The sequence below is a fragment of the Protopterus annectens genome, chromosome 5.part1 (genome assembly GCF_019279795.1).
Source record: "Protopterus annectens isolate FY-2018-M chromosome 5.part1, PAN1.0, whole genome shotgun sequence".
NCBI classification, from domain to species: Eukaryota; Metazoa; Chordata; order Ceratodontiformes; family Protopteridae; genus Protopterus; species Protopterus annectens.
In genome coordinates this window covers 293498926-293520398 of record NC_056736.1, presented here as the reverse complement: position 1 = coordinate 293520398, position 21473 = coordinate 293498926, and the positions used below count along the sequence as shown (strand labels likewise).

General features: G+C 36.4%; 1 protein-coding gene across 20 annotated transcripts in view; it reads left to right on the top strand.

The window, feature by feature from the left end:
• Nucleotides 1-21473, top strand: part of MBNL2 (muscleblind like splicing regulator 2) — a 1807613-nt gene that overhangs the window by 1682319 nt on the left and 103821 nt on the right. For 9 of the 20 annotated variants that reach the window (XM_044072969.1, XM_044072965.1, XM_044072964.1 and 6 more), the window contains one exon: nt 7656-7691. The exons of 3 other annotated variants lie outside the window; for them this stretch is intronic. In XM_044072969.1, the coding sequence (XP_043928904.1) occupies nt 7656-7691 (36 nt within the window). Of the gene's footprint in view, nt 1-7655; nt 7692-9277; nt 9373-10037; nt 13548-21473 lie in introns of those variants that run through there. 8 more of the 20 variants (XM_044072970.1, XM_044072974.1, XM_044072982.1 and 5 more) reach the window with 4 other exon arrangements.

Genomic DNA, 21473 nt, shown 5'->3' with positions numbered 1-21473 from the left:
ATTAGAGGGGTTAGGGAGAATGTCCACAGGCAGATTCAAATTGCTGGAGATGTAATCTGGTGGGTTAACGAATATGAAGTATATTGCTTAGTTATGCATTGGTTTAAATAATTATAAGGGTGTATTACAGTGCTTGAAGGAACAAATATCGAGAAGCTGCTGTTTCTTATTAAGCCACTTTTATTGCAGGGTTATTGTAAAACACTAGGCTTGATTGGGAAAAGAGAAATAATTTGTTAGTTTGTTGATGCTTGTAGCAAAAAAAAGAAAGAAAATGAAAAATTTCAAAATTCTCCCATAGTGGATGATGTCATTAGTGCTATTGAGATTAATAAGAGAGAGAGTGAATGAGAAAACAGGATTGTTAAAAAATGAAAATGCTGAAAAGATTAAATGTGTGACACTATGATATGACAGCATATGTATGAAATGTAAGGTTGATATATATTTTATTGCCATTGATATTTGCAACTTTATATTGTTTTATATTTAATTTATTATAATATAAATATAGCTGTGTTAGACAGTCAGAAAAGTACTGATGATTTTTATGGGGCACTTAATATAGTCCACTTTCTGATATTTCTTTCATGTATATAAATTGTAGAATGTTTAAAGTTGTAAATTAGTTTTACTGTTTGCATTTTGCAAAGTGCTTTGTATAATTCATTTGCAAGCTTGTCTATATCTAGTAAATGTTTATACAGTTTAAATCTTGTATTGGTAAGGAATGACAGTCTGAAGATTCCTGGACATATTTAACAGTCAGCATTAGACTGAAAGCTCATGACACAAGTAACAAGTTAGCTAAAGCTTGTTAATGGATGAACCATCAGTTTTGTTCAGTGTAAAGAGTTATGAATGATGGATGGAATTAATCTAAAACTATGTGCAACATGGATTTGATTCTTTCACGGGGTCCTTGCATTTTGGGTAACCTTATGTCAGTCACCATCGGAATACAATTTATATTATCAATTTACTGATAAAATGTTTTGTCTGAAAGTATGATTTATGTTGATTTAAGGCAAGTTCTCAACAGGAAAGTGGCAAAACATAAATGTGTATAAATGTAGCTTGGTTTATTTAAAAAATATATTAAAAGTGTTTGGAAAAGTATGAGAGATGTTTGTTCATAACATAGAACATTAATCTCTTTTAGGTTTTACAGTTTTTCCCCCAACACACACTCATAAACGTTTGTAAGTATTACAATCTGATTGTGAGTGAAATTCATCATATATGCTGTGTTTGCATTTTATGTGTGTATAACATTTGTGTGTGTGAGATATGTAGTGTTTACCTTGTTTTTGGCCAGGGTTATGGCTAAATGAGTTATTGACCAATCCACATACCTGGTTAACAGATGTTAAATAAGTATTAAGCTAGATCTCACTGACTGGCCTGGCTGCTGTTACTTGTATAGTGGTTGTGTTCTTTGCATATGTGCAGAAACATACACTAATAAGAACCTGGGGCAGCAGTACAACTTCATTGACTATACTGATCCCTGGCAGATAAGCCCAACCTTTGTTCTTTCACAGAGATCACTTACTATGCTGTGCCAGTCATTTGCATGAGCATGTGAGATACTAAATGAATACTTAGACCCTTTGTACCATCTGTGAGCAGTAGCTTGCAGTAGAAGGCACTGGCTGTGTAGTGGTACACCAGTTTCCTTAGTCCCCACCAAGTGAACAAGAGTCTTATTGTCTGTCTAGCCTTAACCAGACCATCACCTATTTTTGTTGGTTGTTGAATGCAGGTTACTTGAAAGTGCAGGCTGGAGTTTGTAAGACAAACTGGTTAATTATCTTTAATGTGTAGTTTTCCAGTGTTGTAAGTAGCGCTCATAGTAAACATTTTAGTACATGAGGGTTTTTTTTGTATGTTTCAAGAAGCATTTTAATCTAAAACTATGAAAATTGGGTTTAGGGCTTTGTTTTGTAATGTAACTCATCAGAGTGTGTCATAGCACTTCTTTTTAGCAGTTTTAACAGTATTGTAAGGTAGTTATCAGGGTGGGAAAGCTTTCCTTATAGAATGAGGATAAACACTGAGTCACTTTAATTATTACCAGACTGTGGGTGTTGCAGTAATCTTTACAGACAAGTATTTTATTTATTTATTGATTGATTGATTGATTAACATTTGATTACCAGGAAAGGCTGGCTGAGGAGGCCCAAGGAGAAAAGCTCCAAAGTATTATAAATCATTTTAAGAAGAATAATTTTACAGTGTTTAAAAATAGTGCAAAAAACTACTGTGGCTTAAATAGTTATACTAAATCAGACATAATGTGAAAACATTGGTTAAGAATAGATGCAAGTTAAATGACAGTTTATAGAGAAATTAAATGTAAGTTAGTATAATACAAACAGGAACTGCGATATGAAGTAAGATAAAAGCAGGCTTTTGGTATATTTAGAGAGAAAGTTGGGGAGAGAAATTGATAGAAGTAAGGAAGTAAGTGAAGAAGGGAGAGTAAGGAGATGTAAGGTATGAATAGGTATTTGTTCACATTTAGGGATATAGTTTCCCTGGTGTTGAGTAAGAACCGAGACAGCTTTTGGCTAGGAAGTCTTTCAGAATGGTTTTGGAGGATATGAGGGAGGGTATTGACCTGATGGATACAGGTAAGGTGTTCCAGGCCTTAGCAACATGGTACTAGTACAAACAATGCCCAGCAGATTTGATGGGGCTGTGGACAAACAGGAGATTTGGGTCACTGGATCATAACTGACTGGGAACATAGTTGTGTAAGATGCTATGTAGTGCTGGATAAGCAGATGGATTCTGGATAATTTTATAGGTGGTAGGAAGCTGTGTATATGTTAATTTATGCAGAAGTTCTAACCAATTTAGGCTTTTTAGTGCTGTACAGTGGTGGGTTCTGAGAGGGGTATTTGATGTAAGTTTAACAACTTTGTTGTAGCATTGTTCGTGTTTTGATTTATCTGTTGCCTGAAGGTTAGTAAGGATGGGAGTACCACAAAAAGTGTGGGGCGGAAATAAGTAGTGGCAAGTGTAGCTTTAGTTGTGTCAGTAAGAATGTTTTTCTGCTCTTTAAAGCATCCTCAGTTTTTGATGAGTTTTTCTTATGCAGTGTTGCATCTGCAGAGTATTAGTCTAACCACTCGATTGCCTTACTCTCTACTTGATTCATGTATTCACAAATGCAGAGTAAATATTAGACATGAGAACTGTAAAGTATAGTTAGATAATTCACATGCTGTACTCAGATCTACAGCAAAATTGTAGCTCAACTGATTGTTTTCTGTTCTGACAAAAAGAACTGTAACATTGAAAATACCTGTGCAAAGTAACATAGAGACTTTTTTTCTTACAATAGATGGAATCCTGAAAACTTAGGGAATTTATTAGACTAAAACAGTCTGTTTTCCTCAAAAACATAGGGAAAGCATTAAAAGAAAAATAGTCAAGTTTGTTTGTTTGTGTCTTTCTGCTTTTCCCAGTTAGGGGTCGCCACAGCGGAACTCGGGTCCGCTAATAATTGGCAGTTGATTTTTACGTACCGGCTTGCCAGGCCTGACGCACAACCTTCAACGAAGGTACGCCCATTCACGCATGTCTCCACGCAGAAGACGCTCTAGCTGAGAATCGAACCGGACAGCGTCTTACTGTGAGGCGACAACGCTACCGCAGCACCACTTTTTTTTAATTTATTTAACACATTACATTAAATTTTACTTACTGTCCCTTTTGCGGGAGAGAAGTAGTATGTGGTAAAATGTAATAAGTCATGGTAGTATGAAATGACCAGGGGAATACTCAAATGACAGTACAAACAGTGACACAGGCATTCTTCTGGGTATGTTAAGGTAAGAATCACAAAAGAATTATGTAGAAGTAAACTGCAACTTAACAAAACTAGTGCTAATAACTAGATTTGCTAATATTCCTCAGTAAGGTTGTGGCTATGAGCTGTTAACAGATTTCAACCTCTAGTTCTGGGGTTTCTTAACCAGCCTGAGTCACTCTTGAGGCATTTGCACATACTGCTTATTACCTAGCTGAATTAGTTAGCTTAGAAAAATTTAGGGGAAATTCTTAAAGTTATTGGAAGTTATTGAGTCTTCATTACCTGGTATATGCTTTTTGTTTTAGTCTGTGACGGGCAATTCTTGGGAAGACATGCTGATTTTTAAGGTGGCATGTTTCAGTGAAAGAAGTCAGCTTTACACTGAAGTAGTGCTGATGCAAGTGAATAGGGCTAGAAACATACCTCTCAAGCACAAGAAATCTGGACAAAGCCAAAGGCCCAAAAATAGGGACACATTTTAAATACTGCTCTTAAAAATTCAGAAAGTAGCTGAAATGAAAGAGTTTGTGTTAGCATGCATTTTCAGAAGGATGTGAAATATGAAACTGAAATGACTAACATTAATTAATGACACCAGTCCTCACTGATTTGCCAGAAAAACATAAATGTTATGAAGAATGGACCAAAAATATGAGGCAAAAATCTGAACATTTAGTAAAAATCTGGACAGTTGAGAAGTATGGAGAAAGGTGTAACTGTATTTAGTTTTAATGGTTAAACAGTTATTTTTTACCAGTTAAGTTCACTTACCCTCAGTAGAATTTTTTCTTGAATAACTTGAGCTGTAGACAGAGAACAGTACAACTGATGAGAATTATAGAATGTAACATTTGTACAGCTGAAAAACCAAACCCAACACATTATAAACTGCAGTAAACAACAGAATGTAGCCTTTTATATTTGCCCTATGTAGAGGTTAAAGAAAAGTTGTATTAAGCCTAAAAAGGGGTTGAGAACACTGCATAACCTTACTTCATGGCAACCTAAAAATTGTCTTTGCTTTAGCATCTATAGAATTCATATTACAGTCCACTGGATTGACCTCGTAGTCTGTAGACGTAGCCGAGTGATGTAGCAGCACGTAATAGTACGAACATTTATCTTCTATACCCTTTTCCTTTTCAAGCTGTGTGTTTCGTGTTACTGAGAGTGTTTTAACTGATAGAGTTAAGTAAAGTGAAGGAAAATCGCAGTGGTAATAAGTCAATATCAGGGAATTCCGTGCTGTACCCTGCACTTGAGAAGTGAACAGGTATGAGACTGCTGGCAACAGCAGTTCTTAAATGAGGTAACCATTCGAAATGATTGCTCTGACTTGTCTTATTTATTTATTGTACATTTATTGACTGGGAAAGTCCGACTAGATGCATATCCATTTTCAGCGTAGGCCTGGGGAGAAAAGCTCCAGAGTTAAATTTTAAGTAAAATGTAAGGTGTACACAGAAGCATTCAAATTTACATAGGTAGTCCCAAACTTAACATTAACCAGTAACATAGCATTCAGACTTAATGCAAATTTACATAGATAGTACCAAACTTAACACTGACTAGTAATATAGCATTGAAGCTTAAGATCTAACATATTTACATAGACTGAACACATCTTTTACAGTTTTAGTTTGAGGCATTACATAATGGTGAACATTGTTAGTAGGGGTTGCATTATTTGCTTTATACAGTTGAGTTGTGAGCAAGTTAGCCACAGTAGGGATTATAGCAACAAAGAGAGCAAAGATTAGACATAGTAGGGAGTATAATAGCAGGAGAAGAGACAGAGATGGGAAACATATCTTCTGAAAGTAGTGCTTTGAAATAGTGGTACAATAATCATAGTGCTGACTCCTGCTAAATTAAAGTTGCTTAGCTTGAATTTTACTGGTAAAAGTCTGCTAAGAGTTGTTTAAAAATGAATTCCATTTTTTTGTATCACATATCTACATAGTCTGCTGTTACAAATGCCCTCCTCCATTTTAATTACAACTAACAAATGTGAGTAGATAAGTGATACTGTGTTTGAAAACTTGTAGGGGCATGTTATTGCAGATTATGCTATAGCTCCAAATTATCTGAATTTTGAAACTTGCTGCAGTTAATGCCTGAGCCTTATGAATAATCTTTGTTTGAGAAAGGTCGGATGTTCTAGAAGTTGACTGATGCTGTTGTGTTGTGTTGTGTTATGTGCCGTCAGAAGAACTCTCACTTTCAGCACACACACACGCTTGATTATAATATAGATGTTTATGTGATACAGGTGTTTTGCAGCCGGTTATTCCTAGTGAATTTAAAGATTATACATATTTTATGATGTGTTTCAAGGTTTTAAACTCCAGTTTTATTATTTCCATTTTGCTGTGGATTGTTTGGGCTGTAGATAAGGTACTAAGTTATGCTATCCATGTTAAATAGCTCTATTTCTTTAACTGTGTGGTTTTAGTGCCATTCAGTCTTTCAGTACTCATGAATAATTATTAAAATGATGGTTTTTTGGTGCCCATTTCACTGGTGGATGAGTCTGGTGCAGTGTCTACCATTGTAAAGTTGCTTACAGCTAATTTGGCTTCACGTTTTTATAATTCTATATATAATGCTGCTTATTTTCATTCCTGCACCTGGCCACTGGTGTAATAATGAAAAGACTGGCTTAGTTTAAAGGCCAGCTTTATTTGGGCAGTGTAGTTTTCACCATTAGTATTCTTCTTGTAACTTTTGAATACTACTTTGTTTAGATCACTGTAATTGGTGAACTTTGGACAGCCTTGGCGATAAAAAGTGATGTATGACTATGTGTTAAGATATGTTGTGGCCTAGGAAAAGTAGATGTTCTTGTAGCAGGCATGTTCTCCACCTAGGCTTTCTTGCTTGTGTATTTTTATTACATCCGGATGTATTTTTATTCATCAACAGCAGCATCATATCAGTGCTAGCCACACTGTTAACAAGTGCTGTGCAGCTGTATTGTTAGGTTATTACACTATTGTCATTAAGAGGAATGATTCAACACTGTCAACGCTGTTTGCACATTAGGTAGACTTGCTGTCGCATAGAAAACTGTGTGAAGGGCAATAAAATAAAGACGTAAGATACAATTATTGCTTAAAACGAATTCTGGTTCTTTTCCTTTCTATCAATTACAGCTACACTAGATCTGTAACTTAGCTGCGGCACCATCTCCATGGAAACATACTTGAAAGTAACAAGTATGAATTGCATTCTTTAAACTGAATTGTGTTATTTTGCTGTTGACATATGTCTGAATTTTGCTTACTGACCTTCACTAAATATAACCCATTTTCAAGGCCAAAATGTTTTTGTATTGTGTTTACTGTAGTTCATTAGAACAAATGTTGTGCCTGCTTTACAGTGTGCGTAGATGTTTACCCCCAGTTCTGTAATTTAGTGTTTTTGAAGCTAAGTATGCAGTGCCTTGCTGAATTAAGTTCATAAGTAGCAGTTTACAGATTTTACAAGAAAAACAGTCTTACATTTTTGAACTTGGTGCAAGACCAAGCAGACAAATGGATGCAACAATTTCTTAACTGTAGAAGTTGAATTTGTTTTGCTTGTTATAATATTTAACAACTCAGGAGTGAAGACCCCAGTTGCATTGTGCAATAGAGCATAGTTCTTACCTGGTCACCTGAACTCCTGCACTGTAAAACTATGAATAACATTGCCTGCTCAAGCAAAATAGTAATTGTTGACTAACATTTGCTTTAACCTGTGTTTGTGTGATGTTTATTATACTAACACTGCAAAACTAACATGTCTCTTTCCCTTTATTCACCTTTTCTGTTTACTGCATGACACACAGGGTCAGTTTTGTGCATGACTCCCGCTGCCAATATTGGTAGGTTCCAGCTTTCCTTTTAAAATCACTTACATGTAGAGCTTATGTTGGACATTTTCTTGTATTCGATTTCAGAATGCCTTATGCTGTGTAGCTGTATAGTTTAGGATTGTTTAAAATATATAGCTCATAAAGAAATATTGTATTAGCATGCATTCTTTTTCGTTCAAATGCTTTAGCTTTGTGATTTTTCCTTTAATTGCAAGATTTGCTAGCAGCAATACTTGTGCAAGCTTACCTGCTCTGCTGCTTATAAAACAGAAAAAAAGCAACATTGCAATCTCTGTTACATCTAAAAGGGTACTATTAATTACAAATTTTCAATATCTCAGCAAGCCAGAAATCTGATTTAAAATACTGAGACTGCCTTTCCCAAGCTTGGTATAAAAATGGATGAGGAAGTAGGTAACCAGTTTCATCAAGGGTGGGCCTCATTCCTGTAAAAACAAAGCCTGAACCATTTTTATGTAGTGTTTCAGTGGCATGTTTTTGTTATATTTAAAATAGCAAAATAAGTGAGAATTTAAACTTAGTAGTACTGTTTGTATTCAGTAGTTGCTGTAGAGTTGTTTCTTTGAGTACAGTATTGTAAAGCCTGTTGTGATTCTCAGAAGGCATTATTTAACTTTCTGATACTTTTAAACGTGTCATTCTTAGAAACAGGGTAGCTTAAAAAAACTTTGCTTTGGGATGTTACCCATTTTTGATGCTAATTTGTCATAGGTTTCTAATCTCTCTTATCTTTGCTGTCAGGATAATTATGTACCTGTTCAAGTATTAACATGTTCTTCCGGAAAACAGTGCAAGCATTTAGAAAAGTAATATATATGTACTTTTGGTATTTCTTCTTTGGAAAGTGGTGTGTTTCTTTTGCAGAAGTGTAGCGTTTTTAGAAATGTGCAGGAGCTGTAGAAACAGCCTCTTGAAATCAAACTTACCTGTTAATGCATCATATGGTGCAAAGAGTAGTTTGATAAATTTATCAAACAAGTATCTTTAAATACAACATTTAGTTTGGTCTGTCTGTTATTCACGTGGTTTCTTTTGTAAGTTGCACAACCTAAATAATGAAGTGCTTGCGTCTGTTGTCCTAACTTAATAAATGTGACTTAGGCAACTTTACCTTAGACTTTAAAGCTGGGATTTTATCGGCTTTCAGTAATGAAATGGCTCATTTTACCCTGCTTTGACACCTTCCCATGGTGAACATGGAGCGGGAAATGGTTTAGTAAGATCACTGATTAACAGCGCTGTATTGCATGCCGCTTATGTTAAAATACAGAACTTGCATTTTGGCATAGTATGTGTTGTCATTCTTCCCTTGTGTATTGTATTGTCTGGGAGTCACTGATTGTAATTATAGAATTCCTTTAATTGTGATTGTAATAAGCTTTTTTTCCTTTTTTATTTTTTTTTTCTCCCATGCTTTCTTGCTTTGCATTGTGATTGCATGCCATCTGCTGGTCTAACCTACGATGGCTTGCTGCTGTGTGATATTCACCATGCCAAAATGCCTCATCTGTTGCCATGGTTACCATAATGCTACACCCTCCTGTTCATTTCTTCCATGGTTCCCTTCCTGAAAGTACCCATGATGCACAACGCTACGTCTACCACTGTCTCTGCAGCAGCAGCTCCTGCCACAAGTGTCCCCTTCGCAGCAACAGCTACAGCCAATCAGGTTTGCTTCTTTTAAAGCTTTCTATCACAAACCCCTTGGCTCTAAATGAGTGCCTCTTTGCATATTGCCAACATTGAATAAATGAATGAATGAATAAATTAATAAATAAATTGATGGTAAAGCAGACAGAATTTTTGAACATGATAGTCAAGTGTTAATTATATTATGATGCACTTAATTAGAGCTGCCACAGGATGCAAATGACTGTGTAGTTTGTCTTGTGTTGCATTACTTTTTGTTTCTCTTTCATTATGTATTTTAAAATTGCATTAGACTTGTTTTACTGAATTACAGGAGTTAATACAACTGCTAACTTTGCTAAAGTTGCATTTTTCTTCCTTGTCTTAGTGAGCCACTCAACATATTACATTTCACAGAATAAAATTTGAAAACCTTATATTTTTATAGTCAGCATAGTGCATCTTGCTTTACTTTTGCATTTCTTTTATATTAGTGCTAATCTTTTGCTGTTTGGATAACTTAATTTCTATCATTGCACGTCATACCTACATTAAATATGTAAGTATGCAGGTTATGACAGGTGAAGTATGCATATCTACTGGTGATATTGTCTGTTTGTAATGGTTAACTGTAACATTGACTAGAATTCACTGTAATTAAAACATCCAAGTCACCAATTTTATGTTTTGTTTCTGTTCACATAGAGTATGGAGTAAACAACATATGGTTGAGAGCTTTCCAGTGGCTGACAAAATAAGACAACAAGGTTTCCCTTTCTCACCTCAGATTTGATTATATTGAAAGGAGGGGTGCAGAGGATGCATCTTCCTTAATGGCTTATTCCACCTCCCACATACACACACTTTGTGTCTCACACATCGAAGACTGCATTTGGTTCTTTTGCTTTAGCCATCATGATTTCAGTCCTCATCATTTGGTTGTTAATTAAGTAATATAGACTTTTTATGGGTACTGTGATTTCATGATGTCGTAGATATTCACTGACCCATTGATTTTAATACCTTTGTAATATTCTGTTGATTATTGTGCAGCTTTCTTTATTTCCTGCTTGTATGGGTCAACCAAACTTACAAACATCTTCCAATGACAGTCTGTACCTGCACCTCTAGTAGGTCCAGTATCAAACGGCAGGCCATACCTGTATCTGTAGTAGATGCAGTGTCAAATGACAGACTGTACATGTGCATGTAGTAGATGCGTTGTCTAGCAACAGACTGTATCTTTACCTGTAGTAGATGCAGTGTCAAATAGCAGATCCTTCATGCATCTGTAGTAGATGCAGTGCCAGATGGCAAACCCTATGTGCACCTGTAGTGAATGCAGTGTAGACTGGCTTTTGCAAAGAAACATATGCATGTCCTTCTTAAAGCAAAAGGTGTTAGTCTAAGTTGTTTGCCTGTGACTGTAAGGAAGTGCTGATTTAGAACACACTAGTTAGTGGTTGATGTATAATGTATCTCAAGGTGCAGATACTGCTTGCTACACAACACTTAGGTTAGGTAAGTTGTTAAAAAGAAATTTCCTGGTGAGGATTTCTTTGTGTATTCCTGTCAACTTTGTATTTGTGTTGTACATTGGATATTGTCTGCTTGTAACTGGGTGTTCTGGGACTCAAAACTGTGTTTGTGGTATCATCTGTCTTCAGTTATGAAAGTTAAATTACAAAATAACTTTGCAGCAATGTAAATTTTAAAAGTGTCACAGTGGTCTTTCTGTTTAAATTTAAAGCAAGTTATTTTTTTTCTTGGGAGAGGCAGCAGATTAGTGAAATGTTGGGATCCTACATTCTTGTTTACGAAATGTAATCCCAAATATATAAGGGTGGTGCATTTGTTCTTAAAGTGGGAAATCCTTGGCATTCTCACTGTATTTCTAGCTTTTTTTATTGCTCATGTTTTATTCTCACAAGACACATGGACAGAGTAGTGGACTCCAAAATAACCAAACACAGTGGTGTGACTCAGCACTGTATCCAATTTGTGGGAAGTGCATCTCCTGGTGAAGCGTGATAACACCTTTATATGGTGTCTGTCATTGGTGTAAGAGTTCTAAGGCGTCTTATTCACATGAGTGATGATCCCACGGTAAAGCTGATGGTGAGAAGCAGAGGTGTAGCCAGGCATAACCTTTGTACTCTGTACTGAGTACATTTTTTCTGAGCATCACTTAGAAGCATTTCAGAACATATTATGTCTGCAAAAGTCTAAATTAATGCCTCCAGCAGTAGGTATATAGCTTGCTTAAAAGCATGATTGCCAATCTAAAACCAATATTGTTGATAGTTTTAGCGGGGACAGATGAAAATTATACATGCTTGGGGGTGAGGTAACATTTTGAGATGTTATTTTTTAAATGCCATATTGGATGGGGGGAGCAGCAAAAGAGTTTTTGAGTACAAAATGGAATTCTTTGGCCACACCTCTAGTGAGAAGTGTCCAGTGCCGTAACCATCACAGCACAGAATGCTCATACAACGCACATCTAATTCTTTGGCCACACCCCTTGTGAGAAGTATCCAGTGTTGTAACCCTCACAGCACAGAATGTTCGTACAAGGCACATCTGGTGTCACTGAAGTTACCTTGAATAATTTTAATCACATTTTAAGCATTTTGTTTTGGTTATTAATCTTATAAAACTAAACAATTTCACTATCCCAGTGGATATGAAATTAAACAAAATCCAATATTTTCTGTACAAAAATCAGACTGTGTGGAAAGTAGGGATTTCTACAGTTCTTTGCAGAGCTATGCTAATTTTGATTTGTGACAGGTCTGTACCACATCATGTAATGCACAGATGTGTGTATTTTTGTTTGCTTGCTCTTTGGTTGGCTCATTAAAATATTAAGTTTCTAGATTATTTGGTGTTGAGACATTTACTTGGAGAATTAAAATGGAAGTCTTATATTTTCCCTTTAGCCTCAAGCCAGTGTCTTGAAACATAAACTGTGTTTTTGAAGCAGCTGTTTCAGTAGTTTATTCAAACTACATCAACATCAGTTTATCTCATTTAATATATTTATTCTGATGTTAGCTGTTGTATTACACATTTAATTGTAGTGTTTTTGTTTTTTTTTAATTGGTCAACCCACTGTCACTAACACGTCTAGACCCTTCCTGTCTAAGTTTCAAATTAATACCTTTTTCTTGGTTGAGTGTCATGTGGGTAATCTTCTGACTGTTGGGACATTAGTTGTCTGCAGTGGGGAAGAAGCTGGAGACAGGGAAGAGCTCTTGTACCATGTATTTTTTCATCTTTAGCTCTAACTTTCTGACAAGTCAACTTGCATTATTGTCAGCACGTCTACACATGTCCCTGCATATGCAGTGCTTAGATAATTGTTCATAATCCCATGTTCTTTTTTCGATCCCTGTATTGTAGAAATAGTTTGTTTTTTTGTACCATTAGCTGGGCATATATTAGTCTGACCACACGACTTGCTGAATCCACTGCTGCAGTCACCTTACTTGGGTCTGTAGTATCTGCCGCTACAGACCATTTCTACATACTGCATATGCGTGAGGCAAGAATGACATAACCTTAGGACTGTCATCAGCAGCCCAGACTTAATTAAGAGTTTTATTTGCATCCATAATGGCATGCAGAATGCAATGATACTAAGCCATTGTTGCATGTGTGCTGCCATGTAAGCTATTTGCCAAGTGCCCTGATAAGAGTATCCACTGTAGTCAGAAATGTGGTTCTTTAGTTTTCAAACTTATGGAGGCATCAGGACCCCATGCATTAATTGTGTACCCACATAATCCCCAGGAATGAAGAAACAGGGTGTAAGCCACTCAGTCCTATCCCTCCAGGATGATACCTTCATTGCTGCCTAGAGTACTAGTTGAACTTAGGTTCCATATGGTACTGGTTTAGCCCTAGTGAGCTGTGCACAGGGGCTCCTGCATGAAGAGATGTCATAAAGAGACCAAGCAGTTGTTTGTCCATCATCCCACGTTGTGTGAGCTGTCATCTAATCACTGCAGTCTGCATTCTTTTGGATAGCCATCTTGCATCCATTACATTAGCCAAACAGTAGGTACTTGCTTTGCAGATGGAAGTCCTACATCTATAGTGAAGAGCCAGTCTTTATGCTTAAACTTTGTTGCATTGCAAATGATTCCGTAACATATCCTGAAAAGAGTCAACAGAATTCATTTAAATGTACTAATAAAATAAATGTTTTCAGATCTGTTGCATTTAAAAGGTGTTCTGTAATAATTCTAGCAGTTCAACATTTATTATTATTTTCATTTTCATGTTTCCCCCTCAAGTTTTGAGAAAAGTTTCATTTCAGCTGTAACAATACTCTTTTACTTAAATATTAAGAAAAACATTGTTTTGCTTTCTTTCTTTTACTGCACATTTGATGTGGTCTTTTGTGTGAATAATCTTATTCAGTTAATTTTGCCTTATTGTTTATAGTGATTATTGAGTTTGCCACTGAGAGCATTTGCTTAAAAAGAAAAAAAAAACTGTGTGTGAGGTTCAAGGTACAACATGTGGAAAAGTACTTGTTGAGGTGGCCTAGAAGTGTAGTTAAACTGGGGTGAAGGAGGAAGCTGTCCTGGCCACAAGATGTTTTAGGGGTGTATAAAAGAGATGAACGTAGGTACATAAATTAATGCTGGTACTGCTTTTGTGGACAGGTCAGCAGTTCATGTGATGTAATTTGTAACAAGCCACTATCTACATTTAAATATAGAAAACAGTTTACTAGTTATTAAAGACTAGAAAGAAACATTTTTTTTCTCCAGCATTTTTTATGTTCTTCAAGTTAAAGTTGAGGAGCAAAGTATGGACACAAGCCAATGACAAACCTGACAAGAAAATGCTGGAGCTGCTGTGAATAGTTTCACAACTACCGATATCTATAGACAATGAAGTCACTAAAAAACTTTAATATCAGTTTAGCAGTTTTGTCACCATTTAACTTCTTCAGAGCGGACCAGGTGATCCACTGTGGTGACCCCTAACCGGGAAAACCCGAAAGAAGAAGAAGAAGAGCTGAAATGCACTAACATCATGAGGCATTTAAATACAGATATGCTAGTTAATGTGTGTCCGACAACATCTAGTCATAAAACAGACATCTCCTTTGCTGTGATTTGAAATAAATCACACTTCTGACAGGTAGTATTAGATAACTGTAATACATAAATGGCATTATAGTTCAGTGTTGATGCCAAGAGTATCAAAGGTGTTATCATAAGAAAATTGAAAAATTTTTCAGTCCAGTACTGATTTTTACAATATATTTAAACCTAAGCCTCATTTGCTATCGAGAGACATACAAAGTTAAGTCACTGTTAAGAGTTCCATGACCATAAGCACGGTTTATTAACTGTGATTACTAGCAAAAAAAAAAAAAAGTTGGCAAAATTATTAGATCAGGTAATTGGATTAGATCAGAACCGCGGTAGTGGTGCTGCGGTAGCATTGTCACCTCACAGCAAGACGTTGTCTCGTTCGATTCTCAGCTAGAGCGTCTTCTGTGTGGAGGCATACGTGAATGGGTGTGCCTTCGTTGAAGGTTGTGCGTCAGGGCTGGTAACTCGGCACGTAAAAATCCTCTACCAAACATTAGCGGACTGGAGTTCCGCTGTGGTGACCCCTAACTAGGATAAGCCGAAAGACACAACAACAACAGTTGGATTAGATCAGAGTGGATTTACAGGAGGAAGGCAGACATTTTGACATATGCTTGTTAATCCAACAAGATGCAAAATCGAAGTGGAAATGGCTGATGGTTGTTGCATTGGATTTGGAGAAGACATTTGATAGGGTAATCTGTGGATTCCTCAGAGATCCATTAAAAGCCTTTGCATTCCCTGAAGAATGAATAAACATTATTTTTGAAATATGTCATGGCTATGACTCAAATGGTTAGGAGGTGTCAGATCCCCAAAACCTGTCAAGAGGAACATGAACATTTTGTACACAGTTGCCCCTACTGTTCGTAATTTGTTTGGAATCACTGACCTGTAGATTGAAGCATTCTAAATCCAGGGCTACCCATGTGGTGGATGACAAGAATAAATAGCATTATTTGCAGACAATATATTACTGTTTATAATGAACCCTGAATAGGATGTGATGTATGTATGGGAGGATTTTTATAAATTTGGCAGGATACCATGATGTGGAATAAATAAGATGAAAACAAAAGCATTAGTGACCGACTGTATCACTGTGTGTGAGATGGTACAAGCCTACCCCTTCCTTTAGGGACATGAGAAACTTAAATACTGGGAGTAGGGCTTAGATGGGCCATACATCAGGTAGCCGAAAAAATGTAGGAGGAAACAATACAAACAAAATAAACAAAATAAAGCCTTAGAAATCTGATGTTTATGGAGGATGAGGGCAAGATAGTGGCAATTAAAATGTTTGTAATTCCATAATGCTCTGTATAGGTCAAGTATACTACTGCTGTCTGGAAGAAGGATTATGGAGAAGTTACAAAAGAAATCAGAGAGGGTTTTTTTTTTTTTTCTGGAAAATTAAAGAGAAAGAGAGAGTGATCTTACTGCCAGGAGAGAAGGGAGGATTGGGCATATTGGATTTAGGGATATACTTCAGAGCTGCACAGATTAGAATCATATATTTAATGCAAATTAAAAATTATTCTGCAAAATGGAAACAAATACTGACAGGAGGGCAGGGAGGAATCTTGGCAATAATGGAGGGCTGCACTGGTAGGATCAGAGCTAGACAGTATATAGGGAGACTTGTGAACAAAGTGTTACAGTTGAGGGAAATGAGGCCTTGCCAAAATGTGGTTGTCCCCATATGTCATAAAATCGGTAGAGTTAGGGGTGTTTGAGTCTCAGTGGCATCAGAATTGTGGAAGATAGTTAATAGAGATCCCTGATACTGAGAACAGATAGTGAGAGAATGAACTTTGAAAACATGGGCAGATATGACAGACAAATTTCATTTACACGGTAAAGGCTTTTTTAAATTATATGGGACTGAGAGATAAAATAGAGTACATGAGAAATTTCAGTCAGCAGGTCTTTCAAGCAACTGTTGTATTGTAGATGTAATGCTGGAAGAAGGGTCAGAGTTGGTGAGAAAAAAAGAATTTAACAGTATGGCATACTGCACTTTACTCAAAGTGATGAGTCACCGTAATAAGTAAATAAGGCAGGACTGGAGTGAAAGATTACACTGTGTGCTGGCCAAGGAGGAATGCTGTCAAATGGCAACAGCTTCAGAATATGCTATGAATCCTAGCATTGTTAGAATCTTTGCATGAAGATACTTAAACAAGTACTTTTGCACTTCAGACAGAATATCTAGGATGTTCCCTCAGCAATCGGAATTATGCTGGTGATGTGAAGGGGAGGAAAGAGACACTTTAAAACTCATTTTGGGAGTTACTGTAATTTAGAAGGGAACTAAGAAAGTTAGTAGGAGAGTTAACTGGAAGAGAAGACAGTTTGTCTGAAGAACTCATTTTGGGAGTTACTGTAATTTAGGAGGGAACTAAGAAAGTTAGTAGGAGAGATAACTGGAAGAGAAGACAATTTGTCTAAAGAACCGTTTATGCTACATTGGGTTACAGTTCAAACACTGAAATACATCAGAGTAATTTTGTCTTTGCTGGCAGAAATACCAAAAAAAGCCATTACAAGAAAACGGAAGCAAAGAGAGTAACCTGACAAAAGGGCTGGAAAGTTCATGATGAAGGAAATAAGTTGAAAACTAGTGTAACAAAGATGATGCAAGCTACTAATTAGAAAAACTGAGACTGGGAGTAATAGAAATGTAAAGGGAAGATGATTAGAAGGGAAATGTGAAAGACTTTAAGTGCTGAGTAAATTCAGGGTTTATACCCACAATATTGTTTTGTAGAGTTGAAGTTTACCTGGTTATACAATTATGTAAGTAGCTCACTTGTAGAACATCTAGAAAAATATACTTGATAAAATGACGTGGTTCCTGGTTAAATAAGGATTGTGTATAGATTAAAGTACTTTATTGTAATGTTAAATGGTAGTGTGGCTAGGAACTGAATGATCAACACTGAACCAAGGTTTTATAGACTGAGTTATGAATTGGAGTGAACATTGTAAGCACTGGTCACCTTAAAAGTAATGGTTATTAGATTGTATAAAAAATAGGTGCTGATATGAATTGTCAGGATGACCAGTGCAAATACGATTTTACACCACACATGATGATTGCACAGACTGTGTGTTGCCGAATGTTTGTCGTTGCAGTAAATGCTGCCCTTTTAAAGGAAAAGTTGTTGTGTTTCCAAAGGGGTGCTTTATGTATCAGTCTATGATATATGCAAAGCATTTTCTGTGGGAAATATTATCAGAAAGTTAAGGGATAGGGTTTATAAATGTCTTCATGACATTCACTTGAAAAAAAAAATAGATATGCCTTTTATAGACATTCCATTGTTTGTCCAAGTTTTAAGGAAGGGTTTTTAGATCATGTCCAGCTTACTCCTAGAGGTAGAGATGAACAAACAATATTTAATAAAACAGAGCCCGAATGGCTCCGTTCCACCATGTCTTAGTGATGCAATATATAACAAAAGGGTGTTTTATTTAAAATTGCACCAAAGGAGATAATTCTGTGTTTTGTGATTGAATGTCACTTTCCACATGTTAAGTAGAATTTTGATATTTAAATGTATGATGATGATAGTGAATTTAAGATGTCAAATAGTAACAAAAGTAGTAAACTGGTGTAAACTTTTATTGTTTTATACTTCCTCTGCAGTCCATTTTTTTCCTTGAAGAAGGAAATGATACTACATGAAATACTTGAACTTCCTTGACACAAAGTTGATGTAGAGTAGAGGTCATTACCACATAATTATGTTGACTTCTACTTTAAACTCACAGAAAAAGCACATATAAAGGACACTCTCTGTTCACCTGTAATTACTGTCTGACAAATATCTGCTGCAGACATTGGCATACTAGAAGAGTTAGTTTTTGGTAATAATTCTTAGTTCAGGAGTACCAAATTTCATAACTTTTCAAAGGACTGGAATTTCATCACATCACATCAGATCTTCACTTTTCCCAAAAGTAGGTCATGCTGAAAGGGCTGTTCAGTTAACAGTACCATCAAGAAACCTGAATTGTCATCATGTGAGTTGTTGCTTACCATTGTTTGAATACCAGAAAACTCCATTGCAGGAAGTAGATTTACCACCCTTTTAGTTGTTGATGGATAGAAGGTTTAAGTTAACGCTACCAAAAAAAGTTGAATTGATTCACCCAAGGGCTAATGCTGAGATAGGTCAGGAACTGAAGAAAAGACAAGGCATTCAAAAGAAGCATTGTGACAGAAGAACAAAGAAATCATTGGTTGTGAAGGAAGGAGAAGGAGTATTGATAAAGATAGCAAACAGTTCAGAAAACTTGGAACAGACACTCCACATAACAGAATAGTAACAGCAACATTCAGCTGTTTCCACTGAATGTAGATCATAATATGTAGAAGAAGATTGTAAAAGACCACATAGCTGAAACAGAAGTACATGATAAAAATTCTTACCACTGAAGATGAATAGAGGATAGTTCTCTAACTCACTACCCTCTCAGTGTTTGAAGGATTTCTATTGTGACAGTGTGAAACAAAGTAAGACAGCAGTAACGGAACAGTGTTGCAATAAACACAGTTTTGGTGATTGTATGAAGCAGCTAGAGTTCACCAAGAAAATTCTTGAAAATGTTAGTTTGAGCAATATTAACATACTACTATGTCCAGAATTTCCCGTGGCTATAGAGTAGTCTAAGAAGAAAAAAATTGTCTTATTCAAAATGTTTATGTTACAAGATATGTCAGAGTACTTAAAAGTCATCTGTATATCTTCCTGTTTGGACTAGAACTCATCATAGCACTCATTGCATTGGTTTATTTATTTTCTTGCTTGTTGGTCTTTAAAATTGTTTCTTTTATCAACTTTATCTTCTTACATGATACCATTAGCAGTTCTACTGACTGACTGTACTTTTACTGGTTTCAGTTTTTGATCAGGACTGCATTGTGCATTAAGTATTCTTGTAGGAGGTGAATTTCCCTTATTCTGTCTTCAAGCCAAATGTTACACTTATGCTTACTTTTCCATTAAAAAATGTCATTAAGGCATCAAGAGGTGTGTCAAAATATTGAATAGTTACTTACAGGAAAAAATCCTCTCCAAGACGGAAGGCAAAGGTAACAGCAGAAGCTTGCAAAAGTCGACCTGTTCCTTCATTCTTTCCCCTCCAAGGAATTTTTATTCTAAGTGTGGGTCAACAATCAGACAAGGAAAAGCAAATAATCTAGGCATGAAGAGAAGGAATGGCAGGGAAAAAGGGACATGGAGGACTTGGAAAGTAAGTCCAGCTGTATCTGTGAGAAAAACTATATAAGAAGGGCTACTTTGTTCTAGTAAAGGGCAGTGTTTATGGTAGATGCCAGTAACGGCACACGTAAAGTAGCAGATTCCCCCAACTCCACCATAGAAGTATCTCCTTTTCATTTTACTTGAGGAGAGTTTGACCATTAGTGTAGATTGTGGTGCAATAAGCCAAGCTGAACTCTTTCATATACCTACTTTTTATTTTACTTGGGGAGAATTTGAACATTAGGGTAGATTGTGGTGTCATAGGCAAGTTGAACTCTTTCAAGTACCTACAACACCTTTAACATCTTTAATGACAGTGTCACTACAGATTGCCCTTGCTTATTCAATGGAATTCATTTCATCTAGGTTGTTACCACTCTTACGTTATATCATCATTTGAGGGAGAGCATGTGGAGCTTTTATTGCTCAAAGAAAATGATCCATGACTAGTGTTAAGTCCTTTAAAAACATGTGGGCAGCTGCAACAATGTTATTGGTCACTTTTCCAGACCCCTGTAGCTGGAGTCACAACAGTTTGATTAAATCTTTTTTTAGGTGTAATTCAGCTGCCTGTGTCAGCATGGACTGCTGCCCAGTTGTCAGTGTCTCAACAGAGATGTTCTCTGAAACCTTGCACAGTGAATACATTGTTAGTTTGGTATCATCCATTGTCTTCCATTTCACTAGAATGATACAGAAATAGAAAAAGCCAGAGACACCCTAATACCATTGACTCTGTCGTCTGTGGGTTAGGGCAAGGGCAGGATCATTTGCTTCCATTAATTGGACATCAGATGGTATCAGGAATACTTGGTCTAATGATCTAAACTTCTTCAACATCAACAGAACAGATTGGAGGAGCAGGTAGATTTCACAGAGGATACGTCTGCTGTGGAACAAACTCCCAGTCCACATAAAACAAAGTTCATCCCTGTCCATTTTCAAGCACATCTTACATCTATGAATGGGAAACAGAAAATGCACCCCAGGACTGCTCCCTGTACTACTTATGGACAGAGGCAGCTCCTAAATGCTTTATCCCATGCACGGGTCCCCTCAATTTGTCTGTGGTTTGATCCCAGTTATTCCTATTAAGGTAATATATAATTAACCATGAGATGGGTAAGACCAGTCTACATCCAAATAGTCTAGGTTATTTCAAGCACAACAAGGGAAATTAGATAGTCTTAAAATAGTCTGCAAGGACAGCTGTGAACCTATGAACTTATAAAAATGGTGCATAGTATTTTTTCTTCAAAGAGGATCTTGGCCACTAATGAAAAATCCCTTGTCAGTAAAGTTGAGAAAGAGTGATACTGTATATGAACAGGAAGATGAATTGGCATCTGTCTTGAAGTCGGTCTGAAAGACAGGGGTTAGGAATACTTATCATATCCATGAATGGACGAACCTATGGCTGAATGTGATTTATAGACTAGTATATCCCGTACAGCATGTAGTGCTCATCTCTGAAATTATGAACATCAGACATTGCTTGGGGTAACAGTAATAGGGAATGTCAGTGTTTTCAAGGTTACAAAATACTGTGTCCATATCACTGTCTATTTGAAACACTGTCCTCAGAAGAATCTGAGGACAATGGTAGACTGCCGTTTAAACTTTGACCAGTGTGTATCTGCCATTGTCTAAAAAAAATCTTATTCCATAGCATTTGTAATTGTAAAGGGCACATGTAGTCACTGCATAGAGACCAGTTGTACCATTTTGTACATTAATGGTATGGCTCATTA